Source organism: Channa argus, chromosome 13 (assembly GCF_033026475.1).
Source record: "Channa argus isolate prfri chromosome 13, Channa argus male v1.0, whole genome shotgun sequence".
Lineage (NCBI taxonomy): Eukaryota > Metazoa > Chordata > Actinopteri > Anabantiformes > Channidae > Channa > Channa argus.
In genome coordinates, this window is record NC_090209.1 from 2222609 (window position 1) to 2241017 (window position 18409).

General features: G+C 38.6%; 1 protein-coding gene across 3 annotated transcripts in view; it reads right to left on the minus strand.

The window, feature by feature from the left end:
* ptk6b (PTK6 protein tyrosine kinase 6b) overlaps window positions 1–9533 on the minus strand; it is a 35345-nt gene extending 25812 nt beyond the window's left edge. For all 3 annotated transcript variants that reach the window (XM_067527476.1, XM_067527474.1, XM_067527475.1), the window contains exons 1-4: window positions 8711–9533; window positions 3837–3958; window positions 2557–2720; window positions 2128–2293 (exon numbers count right to left, since the gene is read on the minus strand). In XM_067527476.1, coding sequence (XP_067383577.1) covers window positions 2128–2293; window positions 2557–2720; window positions 3837–3958; window positions 8711–9120 — 862 coding nt within the window. In that variant the 5' untranslated portion in view covers window positions 9121–9533. The remainder of the gene's footprint in view (window positions 1–2127; window positions 2294–2556; window positions 2721–3836; window positions 3959–8710) is intronic.
* Between the last annotated feature and the right edge of the window lie 8876 nt (window positions 9534–18409).

The following is an 18409-nucleotide window of genomic DNA, read 5'->3' on the forward strand; positions in this document are numbered from 1 at the left end:
ATTCTTCCTTTTTTAACCTCCACCACTTCATCCTCTGCTCTGCCTTGGTCATCTTCATCTTCCTCACCACTACAGTCATTTTGCACACCACCATGCGACTGTGGCGCAGGAAGGTAGAGCGGTTGTCCACCATCTCACAGTTGTTGGTTCAATCCCTGGCTCCTCCAGGTCACATGTCGAAGTGTCCTTGAGCAAGACACTGAACCCAAAATTAGTTGCTCCCGGTGAGCATTGGCCAGCTGCATAGCAGCTCCCCCATCGGTTTATGAATGTGTGTTTGATTGTGAGTGTGAATGGGTAAATAAGAAGCAGTGTAAAGCACTTTGAGTGCCAATAGGTAGAAAAACGCTATATAAGTGCAGACCATTTACCATCCTGTGTTGTCTGGCTACACTCTCCCCTACCAATACTTTGCAGTCACCGATCTCTTTCAGATTACAGCGTCGACACAAGATGTTGTCCACTTGAGTGCTTCTTCCTCCACTCTTATATGTTACCCTATGTTCCTGCCTTTTCTGAAAAAAAAAAGTGTTCACTACAGCCATTTCCATCATCTTTGGAAAGTTTACCACCATATGCTCTTCTGCATTCCTGTCCTGTAGACCAAACCTGCCAATTACGTTCTTATCACCTCTTTTCCCTTCACCTACATGTCCATTGAAATCTGCACCAATCACCACTCTCTCATCTCTGGTGATGCTCACTCCAGAATTTCTCTTTATCTTCTAACTCACATCCTACCTGTGGGGCATAGCCACTAACAACACTGAACATCACGCCTCCAATTTCCAGCTTCAGAATCATCTACCTATGTGATACGCTTTTCATCTCCAGAACATTCCTCACAAATTCATCTTTCAGGATAACTCCTACTAATTTTTTTTCTCTTTTTAACCTTTAACCCTGCTCCTAAGCTCAACGCCTTGCTACCTTTCCACCTGGTCTCCTGGACACAAAGTGTATGCACCTTCCTTCTCTGCATCATGTCAACCAACTCTCTAGGCTTCCCTGTCATAGTTCCAACATTTAAAGAAGTTTCCTCTTGTGCCTAGTCTGCCTAAAATTACATCTTTGAACAACAGTAGCCCAGTTTCCACCGGCACCCTGTAGGTCAACAGCACCAGTGGGAGTCATTGTTAACCTGGGCCCTGACCGATCCGTTATTAAAGTCAGATTCGGTGTGGAAGTCATGATTTGCCTGTTCAATTTGGCATGTGTTTTATGACATATGCCCATCCTGACACAAGCCCTTGCATTTATGCATTTATTCAGACTTGGGACTGGAACAAGAAGACACTGGCTGGGCCCCCTAGTGGTTGCATTAGACTGGAAACAGAGAGTCAAGTCAACGGCTTTCAGTGTCTCCCTTCAGGTGTCTCCACAGCGGAACATGTTCTGCATGTTGATTTGGCATGTGTTTTTACACCGGATGCCCTTCCTGCCGCAATCCTACCATTTTTTTCCGAGCTTAGGACTGGCACCAGGGTCGACCTTGGTGGCTGGGTGGGGCCACACCTGGTGGAGTGGGATTCAGAGCAAGGAGGAAGCAAGGCAAGAGTTCTAAGAGGTCTAAATGGTTTGTTTGATAGATTATCAAGATAGGGTAGATACTGGTGGAATGCTGTGTTGAGTATGTGGCTGCAGGTTAAGAGGGGGGTGGTTCTGAGATGGTGCAAATCAAAACACCAGGTTAATTAAGAGGGTGTCCACTTTATGAACCTACAGACTTTTCTGTACACACCAACCAACACAGAATTTATATTAGTGTTGTTACTACTAATACTGTAATCTTGTAGTTGAAATCCTTGGTGTTACTTGCTATAGTGACCTGCAAATTTATAAAAGCATGGCCTTATCGACCCCCATGGGGCCAAATAAAAGGTCAAAACATTGTTTAACATAAATATTGAGCTTTCATAGAAATGCTTACCCTTCAATGTATCGTTAACTACTATCCTTAAACCCAATACTGACTAGATCGCTGCAGGAAAATTATTGCATGTGCTTGGGCTGAAAGAAATGTTTCCTTTCTGACACATTGATCTCTTTTTCTTGTTATCTGGAGTTTAGCAGAGAACTTATTCATAATCACAAATGCCGTTAGAGCAACAGAGGTAAAAAGAATACCATTTTTGATTATCTTAATGGCAACATTAATATGTTCTTTCCAGCGTCCCCGGTAGACATCAGAAAAGTAGCCGCTCCCCAGCTCCTCCACCAGTGTGAAATCCTCTTTTGGGAGTTCCCAATCATCCACGGTAAAATGACTTAAATCTTTGATGTCAGGCTTTATCTGTAGAGGAGGTACACATACAGATATTTTAGGAAACAAACAAAAATCTGTTGTGTTGTGTGATTCAATAAAAGAAATTCAGTGCTTAAAAAAACTGATCATGCAGTAATACATCTACATACACGAGCAAGCATGCTTGTGTGATGTGCTCTACTAACAATAGTGTTCAAGTGTATATTTTTAGAAGTCTATCCACAGTCGACTCCATCTAACATGGCCAGAAGTAAAAAAGATACAAACACAACAAGCACAGCTTGTCTTACCTTCTTGCAGGGTTTTCCCAGTCTATCATTGTTGTTCAGGCTATGAGTGCAGTAGTGCTCCACCAGGTCAATCAGGGAGCTGAAGTTGTAGCTAGGCTCCACACAAAAATTGTTCTCGTTTGGTTGAAGGATTTTAAAATGCTTCACCCGATTGTTTGATTTCACTGCAGAAAGATTCACACATACACACAAAGTTAGAGATGAGCAGGTGGTTAAACACTGAAATATTAAGATCCTGCCACTGGGTAAATATTTCTTTGTAACATGTCAGGTTTTCATTGCCAAAGCACTGTAGTTTAAGCTGTGGCCACACATTGCATGTGACTGACATACAAGGGTTAGCATAGAGAAGACTTTAGAGGGTGATATGTTTCTTTGTTAGTTTGTCACAAAGTGACTAAAACCAACAATGAAGTAATTAAATTATTAAATTATAAAGAGTTAACTCTTTCTCTATATACACTCCTGAACTTCCTTGTTCCACCACCTAGTCTCCTTGTCCAATCACGCATAACGTTATGACCAACTGTACAATTTAATGCAATCCAATACAGTGGATCTGCCAAGAATTCTACTTTGCAAGGTTATAATTTCATTATTTTTTTTACTCATCTCATTCATTTTGAATAGGGTGGCCAAAACTTTAGAACCATCCCTTCTTTTAATGCATTCCTGTAAAACTTCACTGACCACTGTGACCTAAATAATAAACGCAGAGTAGAATTATTACCTTTCTGACAGTTTCTTGGCTTTTAAGATGAGAAATTCTAATTTAATGCAAGACCAGATTTTGAAATTTTATGCTAATTGTTTCTCATCATTAGAAACAAAAATTGGCTGCTAATGAGGGGAGACACTGGAACTGTATTAGATTAATAAAGGAATACCATGCAGTGTAATCAGCACTCAGCTCAGCCTCTGAGTGACAGGACTGGTGTGGGACTCAAGACAGTACAGTGTGTAGATCACTTGTGTTTCTGGAAAAGATTGCAGCCAAAAGCATGTGCAGTCAACGATTCAACAATTTGACAGCATTCTCACAGTGAGAATAGGTTACCAAGCCAATTGTTAGTGTAACCAATATCAAGTCAGACAAGAACGTGAGATAATGTGTAACATTTTACAATTAAAACACATTTCATTACATTTTAGGGTCTTGAGTTCCTTGTCTGCTATATAGCCTTCCCGCTACTAACTACATTCTAAGGCAGTTTGACACACCTAGTTTCCATTTTTCTTTTCCTGTAATTTACTGTAATATAACCCACTAATTGTCTTGCCTGAAAGAACGTATCCAATGTTGTCTTTCACACTCTGTCGGATAAGGAAAGCCCCATCTTCATTTCCTGGTCCTAGCAGGAGGCTTTGTGTCTCAAAACGGTTCATTGTCCCAAAATACCATCTGGATCAAGACAGATACACAGACATCCATAAATTCATTATTTAGAAGTGGTTGTATTGATCCAAATTTTGAATCTGTAATACAGGAAATATGGACAGAAGATATTGTTAAAATTATTTTTTTTTTCATTTTTTCTTAGTCATTTTTAAGAATGACTAAGACAACAGATAAATCTATTTTTCTACATGAAAATCCGATACTGGTTTGAGCTAAGCCATGGACAAAATGTTTTAGTGATTTAACTAATTTGTTGCATGTCAACCTGCAATCTAAGTTCAGAACTTGAACTTCTGTAATCTAACTTCTGCCATTAAATGAAGATAGTGCTTCACGTTACAGTATTCAACCTGTCTCCTAAAAAAATAAGTTTCTTAAGATGCAAGATGTACTACTGCAAGGAATCTCCCTTTTTTTTTTTTTTACCAGGATTTGTTCTTTACCTCACACATATAGTACATATACATATAGTTAATTATAATTATAATATATAATAATATATGGTATAATAATACCATATATTATATAATATTATATAATATATGATTATACATATAGTTAATTAGCTTTATGGACAAGCCAGACGTCTATTAGAAGAATGTTCTTTGGAACAAAGTAGAACTTTCTTATTTTAATGAGAAGTCAGATTTGGTCATTTTGGTGATGACTAAAATATGAATTCTGGGTTGTAAAGCAAATTCTATTGGCAAAAGTCTTGGTCATCTGTGAAGTGAAGGTCAAGAAAAAGAAGTTCATTCAATTCAGTCATATAGGAATTTATAAGCAGGAAATTGTAGGACATCCAGGCCTTTATGTCTTTTAGGCATACTTAATGTTTGTTTAATTTATTTGTTTTATGTGGTTTAATAGATATATATAGCTTAACCTTAAACATATTTGAGTCCTTCCACCATGAAATCTATTTTAGGATTCAGAGTTCATCATAGTACAGAAACAGCACTGGTAAAAGTCACCAACGATCTTCTCATGGCCTCAGATAATGAGCCCATTATTAATTATTAATGAGCCCACTCTCTATACTTGTTCTGTTAAATCTTAGTGCTGCATTCAATACAATTGATCACAACATTTTATTACAGAGACTGGAACATGAAATTAAAGGAACTGCAATAGGTTGGTTTAAACCTTATCTATCTGATATATTTCAATTTGTTCATGTTAGGTTAGCTATGGAGTTCCACAAGGCTTTGTGTTAGGACCAATACTTTTTACTTTATATATGTCTCCTTTAGGCAACATTATTAGAAAACACTCCATAAATTTCCACTGCTGTGCTGATGATACCTGTTGTGGCAAAAACTGTAAGGCAAGTTAAGGAGGCAAAAGGCAGCTCACAGTCTTGTTATGGTGAGTTTAATCAGCAAAACAGAGCAACATGCAGAGAAGAACAGAACTAAACCCATGAGTGGGTCAATCAGATTGACAATGTTTCACAGGTTATTGGTGCCTTTTAACCACTCAGCTCAGCAGCTGAATTTACATAAAAGCACATAGGAATGACTCAATGCAAATCAACCTTACAGAACATACACACAGTGGTCAGGAATCTAATTAGCAAGTATCTGAGATAACTCGTCTCCTATGTGTTCCCTGCTGGGACAGCTTCCTGATGTGGTCTAAAGACACTGCAGACAGAAGGTCTGCTGAGGTGTGAATGTAGCATTTGGTCACCATAAACAGACATTTTGCACTTGAAGGAAAATTTCTCTCACAATACCCAGCTATATTTATTTATGGAACCAGATGAAAATAATCAGTTAATCAAGCTTCAAGCATGCCTACAAGACATGAAGGCCTGGATGTACCACAATTTAATACTTGTAAACTCAGACAAAACTGAAGTCATAGTATTTGGGCCCAAAAATCTCAGAACTATGATGTCCAACTATATCATTACTCTAGATGGCGTAAGTCTGGCCTCCAGTACTACTGCAAGGAACCTTGGAGTTATTTTTGACCAGGATTTGTCTTTTACCTCACATATAAAACAAATCTCTAGAACAGCCTTCTTCCACCTACAGAACATTGCCAAAATTAGGATCATCCTGTCTGAAAGTGACGCCGAAAAACCGGTCCATGCATTTGTTACCTCTAGGTTGGACTACTGTATTTCCCTACTTTCAGGATGCCCCAGTTACTCCCTAAAGAGCCTGCAATTAATCCAAAATGCTGCAGCAAGAGTGCTGACTGGAACTAGCAAGAGAGATCATATTTCACCTTCACTAGCTTCTCTCCATTGGCTTCCCATAAAATCTAGAATAAGATTTAAAGCCCTGCTTCTTACATATAAATCTCTAAGCGGTCAAGCTCCATCATATATAAAAGGCCTCATAGTTCCATATCATCCCAGTAGACCACTTCGATCTCAGAATGCAGACCTACTTGTGGTTCCCAGAATTTCCAAAGGTAGAATGGGAGGCAGAGACTTTAGCTATCAAGCTCCTCTACTTCTGGAAGCAGAGACCCTCTCTACTTTTAAGTTTAGGCATAAAACCTTCCTCTTTAATAAAGCATATAGTTAGTTATAGTTATGCTGCTATAGGCTTAGACTGATGGGGGACCCACCCCCCAATGCACTGAGCTCCTTTGCTCCTCTTTACCATCTCTCCTCTCCTCTCACCCCACAACTGTCACCACTGCATGTCATTAACTCTGTTTGTTTTCTCCCATAGTTGTCTTTGTCCTTCTCTGTCCCCCTCTCTCTGTCCCTTTCTCCAGATGTGTCCAGCTTTGAGGCTGTGTGTCTTCCAGCGTGCAGCTACTGGTCCTACCAACCTGTCCAATGTTTTGTTGTTCTTTTCTTTTCTTTCTTCACTTCCCACTCACCCCAACCGGTCGAGGCAGATGGCCGTCCACCCTGAGCCTGGTTCAGCTGGAGGTTTCTTTGGTTAAAGGGAGTTTTCCTCTCCATTGTTGCCTATGGCTTGCTCCAGGGGGAATTGTTGGGTTCTCTTTATACATCTTTATAATCTTGACTTTATTCTGTAAAGTGCCCTGAGATAACTTTGTTGTAAATTGGCGCTATATAAATAAAGTTAAATTGAAATTGAATTAGAACAGGAACACCATGCAGGTGACAAGAAAGGATGAACATAAGGTCACAATAACATAGGGCTCTGAACCACAAAGTGAAATCAATTTACTTTTGAATTTATTCTACTGGATGTTTTTACTAAACATCCCTCTCGTGATATTGTGCTCATGAGAATGGGAGGGTTGAAAAGGACTTATGTGAGGTCACAGTACAATGACCTATGAACCCCAAAATCTAATCAGTTCAACCATGAGTCCAAGCGGACGTTTCAGTCAAATTTGTAGTTCTCCCACAGGCATACCTAAAATATCACGCTCACAATAACCACATAGATGAATGAACAATAATAAATGGTCTGCACTCAAAGCACTTTACATTGCTTCTTATTCACCCATTTGCACTCACAATCACACACACCGGAGGGGGAGTTGCTATGCAGGTGGCCAACACTCACCAGGAGCAACTAAGTGGGGGTTCAGCATCTTGTTCAAGGACACTTTGACATGTGACCAGAGGAGCCAGGGATTGAACCAACAACTGTGAGATTGGTGGACAACCGCTCTACCTTCCTGCGCCACAGTCGCACTCTAATAATAAGTTAATGATTAATAATAAGTTTAATGGATGTCTCATTTAATTAATTGTATTCTCTTTATCTAGTTTGAGGACTTGAAATGCATAAAAATACTGTCACATTTTAGTTCATATTTATGCAGAAATAAATAAAAATTCTTGCTTTATGAATGCTCAAGTGCCATTGTGATTAATTGCCACTCTCAAGCACCTGCTGACATGTGGGGATAACCACATTTTACATGCTTCCTATTCCTTTAAGGGAATAAATAAAGACAAAAGAAGAAGTGGCGAGGGTGACTGTTGACGTATACAGTATGTGTGCCAATCTACATCACTGACAGACAAGGACCAGGGACTGACATTATGAAAGGTGTTAATGACATTTCTCACAGTGTTATTGTATTAGCAACAGAAAGTTGGTGCAGATGTACTGTAAGTGGTGCTTGAGATAAAGGAAAGAAGAGAGAGATCTTTGTCATAAAATTAAGTTGCTGTGGCTGTGTTTATGCTGATTTTCTGTTACAGAGAAAGAAACTAAAATAGATGGATAATGGCAGAATGACAGGTTAAAAGAGTTGCTGCATGTTTTATTTAATTTTTTATCCAAAGTTTTAATATACACACTTTTGTGATGATGACCCATTTCCTTGCTGCCTTATATTCGAGTAAAAATGTAAAGCTCATATGTGTAATGTTGCAATTTGTCACAACTGTAAAACAAGATAAGATTAATCTGTATTAACATGAGTCGAAGAAGTGGCCAAGCAACAATTCTGAAGTGTGTACTAAGCTGAATTTGCACATTTCCTCCTGTTTGACCTAGTTATTGCTTATGTTTCTAAAGCTTCTGTAAGAGTCATGTTGCTGTACAGTATGTTTAATGTTAGTTTAATATATACATTGATGAATTCATGATGAATGTATGAATTCAATGTGTCAATTGTTTAAATTTGATTGAAATTATGATTAACCTGTGTAGGAATTTGGAATTCACAGTAGCTAAAGAAGTAAGAAAGAGTTCATTTACAGGTCAGGGTTATGAAGTTAAAGAGAAAACTTAACGTTTTGCGCCCAAACAGTACCTGGAAAGTGTGCAGAAAGACTGTGTGTGAAAGATTACTCACGGTTGCATTTGCAGGGACTCAGCCCTAACCAGGTAGTTATTGGGCACTATCCCGCTGTCCAGGACGCACCCGTTCTTATCAATCTTCCGTGCAGTCCACCAGTCTACGCTGCGGTTTATAACACTGAAGAGATCGCCCTCATCGAACGACATTTCGTCTTTGTGCCGGGCTTCAAACGCCCACAGCGCCATGTAAATAGATCCGCTCTCTGGCATTCTCTCCTGGTCATGGGACACCGCGGTCGATGGGCTCTCCTTATCACCAGGGCCACCATCACCAATGCTGTCTCCACCAATAGGATCAACTTGTCCCCCTCCTCCTTCTATTGAAGGATAAGTCTTTTTGTCCCTGGACATCCTCTGCCATAGTGTTTCCAGACATGGACAAGCTCTCCGCAGACACTCACCCATGGATCACCATGAAAGATACCCCCAACTCGGAAGCACCTTCCCCACGCTTGTGTCTCTGTGCGTTTCAGTCCAATACACCTGTTGGACAGGTAGAGTAGAGAGGATGAAGCGCCAGGAATCCCAGGAATGCTTCAAAAAGAAGCTGCGCGGCGTCTGAGCTAGTCCTTTGTGGATGACTGACAGCAACTTGCCAGGCACTAATAAATACTTGGAAACTCCGCCTTTAACGGGACACTGACAGAGGTGTGATAAAATACTACACTTTTCTCTACTGCTTCTCTACTACTCAGTACTGACTGAGAACGTTTAACGTTAGATGGGACCTACACTGTGAGCCATTTCAATACCTAACGTTTCACCTGTAAATCGATTCAATTGTGGAAAGACTCAAATATGTTTAAAGTTAAGTAAAAGAAGGAATATCACAATGTAGAAGTACTTTTATAGCCTCCCTTTTAAAATGGTCTGGTTGTCTTTAAGTCCTCTATACATCGTATTGTCCGCACACTGGTAAGAGCTAAAAGGGAAATACACAAAGGACAAAACAATATATTACCAGTAAGGACCATAAATGCATAATGTGACAGCCAGCTAACCATTAAACACATCAAATAATCATAAAATCCTACAAATGTACAAAAACTTAAACATTGTTGCCACTTTCAGCTGGACCTAAACTGGAGCTGTTGTCTTTTATGTAACTGTGCTCCGAGTTTTACCTTTTCACCTTTGACGTTTTTTATTATTGTCAAATTCCTCTTTTCCTGTATATTGACGGTCCCTTCAAAATAAGGTACGTCCATTTCAACAGAAAGTTACAAAATAAAAGCCATAAGCCATATTACACACAACAAAAGCATAAAACATAACGTTCACTCTAACAAAAAGTATGTATTCAAAATGTTATTTAACTAAAAGTACAAAAGTAAGTTGTTCAACCAAGGCTTGATCAAGAGTGAAAAATAGCCGAATTTTCTTTTGTTGCAATTGATAATGTTTAGCTTGATGCCCTGCATAGTAAAATTTGGCAGTTAAATCCGTAAAAAACTTCATGCTATGGTCTTCAAAGTCACCAGATCGTAACCCAGTTGAACACTTTGGAGATTTAGACCTATATGTTAGACAGAGTTCTCCCTCACTGTCAATAAAACACCTCATGAGGGAACATCTACAGTTCCAGATATTTGGTGAAAATTCCAACAACTTTATTATGAAAAATGAATGAATGAGTTGTACAGTTTAATAGGGAGAAAGAACCCCCTGTGGTGATCTTGTGGAGCACCTGGTAGTGATAATTTTCTGGGGGAACACATTACTCTGACCAGCCTTAGCACTCAGACTCTGCTACCAGTGAGCCATACTGTTGTAATATCAGAATTTGGTTTATCAATGTGTTGCTCGAATAACTAGGACCTTCTCCAAGAATGAAATTGTCTCGATGGCAGAAAATGTTGCACACTGTATCATTTAGCATTTTTGGAGACTTTTGAAAGTTGCTCATGCTGCGTGCATTGTAATAAGGTGTGTATTAAGCAACCAGAAGGCAGTGTCAGTGAGGAGAGTTTGATAAAAAAGATTTATTAAAGAACAAAAAAAAAACTTCCTAACAGAACTTCAAAGGAAGGACAAGAGAACACACACTAACAGAGTAACATTCAAAATCAACAGCTTGTCCCTTCAGGGGTTGCCACATCGGAACATGTTCCGCATGTTGATTTGGCATGTGTTTTGACGGGACTGGCACCAAAGTTGCCCTTGGTGGCTGGCTGGGACCACACCTGGTGGTATGCCTTCTGCATACCAACCCAGTGCTTTACCACTGAGCCACCAGGCTCCTATGAACTACAAACTTACTGGCAAAAACGGGAATGAGAAAGCAAATAATTATTAATAATAATCAAGAAAGTGTACACACACAAAAAAAATCCAAGATTAACAAACTAAAGAGGACGCATGTGCAGGGATCAATCCTACAGGGAGAAACAAAAAAGGAAACAAAGTGTCTAAACAAAAAACAGCTAATATGGATGAACAGAAACCAACTAATAGAGGAAAGCAGAAAAACTAGAAAAATTAATGACAAAATCTAGTGCCTACACACAAACGAACAGTGACAGAACAAAGAACCAAATGCTAAACAAGACTACAATGGACTACAAAGGACAACTGTGAGATTGGTGGACAACCACTCTACCTTTCTGCACCACAGTCGCCCACAGTAAGGTGAAGGATGAGTAAAGAAAGCAAAAAGACTTATGGGGAAGAGAGTCAAGAGAGAAATGAAAATAAACAAAAGTCCAGGATCATGACATGCATTCATGCATCCCCAGACTATCACAAATTTTGGCTTTTGAATTGTGCAACAGCTCAGATGGGTGTAGTATGGAGGAAGAAGCCTCCATGATTTCAGAGAAATTCAAATTCTGACTAATCACACCACAGGAAGGTTTTCCCCTGACCTATTTCCAAATAACATTATTGGTTGTGACATGTTCCACCAGGTGTTTACTTTTTGTTTGTTTTTAATCATTGCATGACTTTCTTAGATTCTGACCCACGTTTTTGACATGTGTTGCTGACTCTTGACGGTGGCCTTTCTGTCTCAAGTTTGCACATTCTCCATCAATTTCCTCCTGAAATCCAAATACATGTACATTAGACTAATTGGTCACTTTAAAATCTACACTCTCACAAAACTTAAAATGACATGCCGCTGACATATCTGTCATTCCTATTGAATCTAGGCCCCTCAGCTATCAGTAGTAAGGACTCCATCTTAGAAATAATCTTCCTGTAACTATTTTGTGGTTGTGCACTGAGGTTCCTTTTTTCATGCCGTTCCCAGTCAGCTGTGCAGAGTGTAGAAAATTTCAATTGCAGTTTGTTTATTGACCATGTGGATTGCATAAAGAGAAATGATGGGGAATCAGTAGGCTATTTGTAATTTAAAAAGTCTGCAAACTACTGCAGGCTTTTGAAAAGTATAGGGATTTCTAGAAGTCTTATCATTCTTTTTTCACCTCTTTGTAATAAAGAAAAATGATACTGTCACTGAAAACTTTAAGCCTTTCTCCACCTACATGTTAGAACTATGTGGTACTGCGAGGTATTCAGGTTAAACCCATCAGCCTTCTACAGCAGGTTCTACTGCATTTTAGCATTTAGCATTCTTTGCATTCCTGCAGAAGGAAATATTGGAGTTCTTTGAGAGCACATGACACAGCACACACAAGAACACACATTTCAAAATATTAATTAAAATACTTCCCAATAATTGCCCATAATACACCTATGGGTAATTTTAGAGCCATTGATTAACCTAATATGAATGTCTTTGGACTGGTAGAGGAAACCAGAGTACCCGCAAGAAAATCCACCTCCAGCCAGTATGCAAACTCACAACTTTCTAGCTGCGAGGCAGCAGCACTAACCACTCCACCAACATGGTGCCCATTGCACTGAATCATAATATTGTCACATTTTATGATGCTAAACTTCCACTTCCCATTCTAAAAAAAGGTCTTTGTTACACTGTATAGGTATTTCTGCCTTAGCATTTTTATATTTTGGGTCTCTGTAGTTCAGTTTGTGTTACTATGTCTTTAGTAAGACTAGGCACTAGTTTGTAACTGGGCATTGTTAATGGCTCGTACAAAAGTTCTAATGACTTATGGGCTGGCACACATAGCACAATGGCCCAGTGGCTTTTCAAGCACAGAGCCAGCCCCAAATAGTTTTCACATTCATCATTCAAATGTTATAGAAATGGGATGAGATGAAAGGTAAGAAAAGGGACCCTACCTGGAGGCATCAAATTGTGTAAGCAATGGTATTTGTAAAAACTGTCACAGTCCCCGCTTTTAGACTTTTCTTTAGTTTTACTTCCTGCTCCTGGCTTTTATTTTTGTTATCCCTCAGCACCACTTCCCAGTTAGTTTCTTTAGCTTCTTGTTTCTCGTTAACCCTGATTGTTTTCATCTGTGCCCCCTTGTGCTTATACCCTGCTCTCCCCACCATTCACTGCCAGATCATCTGTCCTCCTCTTCCGTGAACAATCCTGTGGATTTTCTATGCTTTTGGACATTACCCTTCCATTCCCTACCTGATCCTCATGTTTGGACTCTCCCACTTTACGTTTTGGTCTGAGGGCTGCATTCCTGTTTGTTTCAGTATTTTGACTTTGTCTTCAGTTCTCTTGGCTAGTTTGGCCCTGGTTTTATGTTTGAGTATTCATTTATCTCCTTCAGTCTGTTAGCGCCTTATGTTCAGTTTGTTCGTGTCTGCCTCCCCTTAGTTACTAAGTTAGTTCTCTTGCACTGTTATTCTTTTTATCTGTTTATCTTTCCCCCCAGTGGGTTTAAGTTCATGTTCTCTCTTACTTTATTTGGTTATTACTTCCTGTGTTATTCCTACCCTCCTCATGGAGTGATTTTGAGTTGTTTACCCTTTGTTGATAAACCCCCCTTTTCACATTTCAAACCTCCCCTTGCTGTCTCCTCTTTTTGGGTCCTATAAAAATTAAATATGCACTTAGAAAGTGTGACAAAAACATTAATAGCAATACTTACGTAAACAGTTTTCTAGTTGCTTTGTGCAATAGTTACATAAAATATGTAAATTCTCCTCATATTCATTATGTTCCAGTAATTTTTGTTGCTTCTGTGTTATTTACTGGAAAGGGTACATGAGCATTGCAAACAGTGTTTCTCTCCTCCACCTGTAGATGGTTAATTTTAAGACGGACAAGATTTTAGAAGTAGCTATGATGTATGTAAATGCTGTGTCCATAAATGTAGACTAACCAAGAAATTATGGTTAAGGCATCATTAAACTTTTTGTTTTTTACAATATCTATACTGAACCGAAATATCTTTAGTGCAAATGTATGCTGTTTCCATATATGTCAGACGGCAGGAGATAAAGGACCACACAAAAATTCAAATATATCAGCAAAAACTCAAGACAGTATTTTACAAGGGCGACTTGTGAGTTTTCATGTTCTTCCTGTGTCTGTGTTGATGATCTCCAGGTGTTCAAATGGTACAAAGAGATGCAAGCCAGGTGAACAAGAGACTACATATTGTTCATGGATGAGATGGACCTGCAGTAGAAATACATGAGTTTGGGAACATTACATTAATAAAATATGGGCTGGACCATAATTTTCACATTGGTTTATTTATCATTTAATAACTTTCTCTTCCTGCACCCCCTCGGCAGATGGATGAGCACACATGGCATAGATCAGTTCTTCCCATGAATAGGAATACCCACCCTATGTCCATCCACCCTATGATGAAAGTATGGCATACATAAGGTGTGCCACATCATCGGTCCATGTTGGTTGCTTTAAAAAACAATTATGGGGCATCCAGGCCTTTATGTCTTGTAGGCATGTTTGATTAACTCATTTTTGAAAAGGTTTTCTTATTTTATATTATATAAGATGGTTTACCTGCCATGACCATGTTAATACCTTGCCATTTATGTTGTGTTTATACAGCAGACTACATCTATGGACATTGATTAATGCCTTTTTTTTTCAAAACTCAACTGAGCTGACAGTTTGTTACAGTAGTTGGCGGATGCATGAAGTTAAAACAAATGCTAAACATCCACCCATCATATGAACCACTTAACTGTGAATGTACACGAAGTCTGGAGCTGATCCCAGCTGTCATTCATCAAGAAATGGATTTAGTCAAATTCTCATGTATAATCAGTTTAGAATCACCACTTCACCTAACTGTGGGAGGAAACAGAAGTACCTGAAAGACACCTATTAGGAACCAATGACCTTCTGATTACTTCTGGGATTTTCTGCAGGACTGTTAAACAGTCCTGCAGAAAATCCTGCTTCCTGAAGTTGAACATGACCAGTTTTTCTCAATATGGTTTAGCTGTTTTACTGTTTGATGCTTTCTCAATATCACAAAATACTTCAGTTTTAGGTTGGTGTAAGTTTTACCTAAAAACTGCTAACTGAGTAGTTGATAAATACAAAATTTTGTTAATAGTCTTTGTGTATGTGTGGACTGCTAAGGCTTAGAATTTATTTGAACCTTAACCAACATTAGACCTGCTGCTGGGCTGTCAAGATGGGACATGACCTGCTGTGGCTCTCTGTTCCTGTTAACCCTAACTGTTATTTGTTCTTCCTGTTAAACTAACTCAGAATCTGAAATTCCAAAATTCCACTAACTGAGGACTGATGCAGGTTTTCCTGCCTGAATCAGAATGTGGATGAGACAGAGATGAGCCACCACTATATCGCTGTCTGAGGCACTAAATGTGGAGTGAGCTTAGCTGGACAGCTGCTGGACGAGAGCTCCTACAGCACCTCAAAGTATTAAAATAGGTAAAAGTAGCTCCACATCTAAGAACGTTATCATGTGCTGTTTTTTTACTTTGTGCCTCCATCTAGTGGACTAATAGTAGAAGTGGACCAGTTGATGGCAGCTTCCTTTGGATCCCACTGCTGTCTGACTGCATTCAGTTGCCATTGATGTGAAGCAAAGTCCCTCACTCTAAAACCACTCTGAGTGGGGAACCTGAGAGCCAGACCAAAGGTCAGAGTTAAGATGAGCCCTAACACTGTAACACTCACCTTTCACCCTAACACTGTAGCACTCACCTGAGTGCTTTGCTACTTCTGTAGGAGAGCTCAGGGTGCTTAGGAGTATCTCTTTTATTGCAGGAAAACGCAGGTGAATGGCAGGGAGTAAAGCATAAGGCTCTTTTAGAGTTCCAAAGTTCAATTTTCATAATCCAAGGTCCAATAAACATAATGCACAATACTTTCTTTGTCCAAGATCCAATAGCAGTAGTCAAATATTCCAAGATCCAGTTTCAGCAAGTCAGAAATAATGGGACATACAACACAGAATGCACAGGAAAGGAATCCAAACTGAGTCTGGAGGAAGTGGGTTACAGAAAGGCAGGTAACACAATAAATCAGCAGGCAGTTAGACGGCTTAGCAGGCAAGTACGGCGTAAATTCTAAGACAACTAAACATATACAAGTAGGAGCAGGAAGGCAAGAGAGGGGTCAGGTGGGCTCCAATATGGAAACCAGAATGGATGAAGCTTGGGAAGTTCTAATAACTAGAAAAACAGAAAAATGTGAGTTAAAAAAAGTAACTAGAGGTGGGGAGTTAGTCAGGGGGGTTCCAGGGATTTCTGTTAGAATGGAAAGTATTCTAAAGTTAAAGGGGATTACATAAAACATGTGATTAGTGTGATGATTAGTGTGGAAGAATCACAACAAAAGTCAAAATTAACAGGGAAATCTACAATACATTAAGCATATTAACGAGCAATCACTTAAACTTTTATTTATAGAAATCAACTTCTTATTATTGTTTTGCACCAGTCACAATGTAGTCCAAACTAAATCCAGTGTAAATTCACTGTGTGGGGTATAGCTTTGTTGCTGGCTCACAGCTAGAAGGTTGTTGGTTCACACCCTGGCTGACCGTGGCCTTTCTGTGTGGGGTAGGTTTGGGGGTAGCCTCATTAATATTTCAGGTTTCCCTGGTTTTAGAATAACAGTAGTGTATACTGAGACCATCAGCACTTAGAGTGAGCAGTTTCCTTCACAGTAATAAGTGTTTGAAGACCACTAATGTTTACTTGATTACTTATGTACCCAAACTGTAGCAAACAAGCCATACATAGTTTAAACATTTGCATTGATTTTATCACAGTTTGGTAGTTTTATTGTAAGTATTTTTGACTAAACAAAACTCTTCAAAGTATTTTTAGTAACAGATTTAAACAGATTTAGTAACAGGTTCAAAGGAATCTGGCACAAAAGAAGAAACCCAAGTAGCACAGGAGGCCCCTGTATTTAGTTGTCTTTTAGAATTTATGCCGCCATCTCACCTCCTTGTCCTGATTGTATTTCAACTCTCCAGTGCATATTATTTATTACGTTTTTGAGCCATCAGCACCTCTGCTGTAAGTTTTACTTTAAATGTTATTTCTTTTGACCATCTGCTTATTGGCTTCTTTTTTTTGCCTACTAAGTTCTACCACTCTGTCATCATCATTTCCCATTAGTACTTTTCAGTCTTTTCTGTCTCCACATTTGGTTCAAACTAGGACTCCTTACAAAGTGTATGTGCTTTGAATAATGTGGAGAGGATTTATTTTCCTCTGGAGCTTTATTGTATTATTTCGTGAATCTACCATTGTTTATACATTTTGTATCAGGTCAGTGATTAACCTTCTGTTTTTCTGCAGCCAAAAAGAATGTTTTTGTTCATCTCTCGCTCTCATTTTCTCTTTGTACTTTAAAAATATCTGTCCAGATGTGTGATTTTTTTAGACATTTGTTTTAAAAGAAAGAGACTGTTATATTTTAAAATTTTTAGTTAGATAACAATAAAATGCAACTTTTAAAAAATAAGTAAAATAGAAATTTTAAATTACTGATGAAAAAAAGTTTGACTTAAAATATTTTATGAAATAAAAAGCTAATTTTGTTTTTCAAACTTGAAAAACATAGAAAATAAATATTGAAAAAGAATTAAGTAAAACTTTTTAAATATTGAGTAAATAAAATGTTTGGAGTGATTGAGACATCCAGACATTGCAATGTGAAAAGAAAAATCTCAAAAAAGAAAATGACAATTAATTGAAGACATCTTACAAAGTAAAATATTTTCTTTTAAATCCAAATCACAATTAGATAAAACACAGCAGCTCAAACAGATAAAAATCAGCAGTATTAACATCAATACAGAAACATTAAAAGATCAGTTCATGTCATTCTGTATCAGTTTATTTTTGTCTGTTGATCCAGTGAAGCTGATGGAGGCAGGATGATGGTGTAGCGAACAAAAATAATATAATTACATTTAGTCATTTAGCAGATGCTTTTATTCAAGGTGGCAGGCAAGAAAGGACACCAGCGGTTCAGTGTCTTGCCCAAGGACATGTAAGCAGGAGGTGAGCTAAAATGCTGAAGTACTTCTAGAAAAAGTCTTGTTCTACTGGAAAAAACACAATCCTAAAGTGGGAGTCAAACAGCTGACAGTTGATGATTGTCAATCAGTTCTTCATCAAACTAATTTTTAGACCCAGTGTGAAGCAGAGGGTCTGCTAAGACTGTTGAGTTTGACAAAAACACTGTTCAGTGTTTGACTGTAAAAATACAAAATTGCAGAACAGATCCTGGTCCTCTCTTTAGTTTCCTCACTTTGTTCCAATGAGACAGACGTCTGCAGGGTGTTTTCCCAATATCATTAGTCAGTCCTCTTTTGAACTGACTAGTGATACTGTGTTC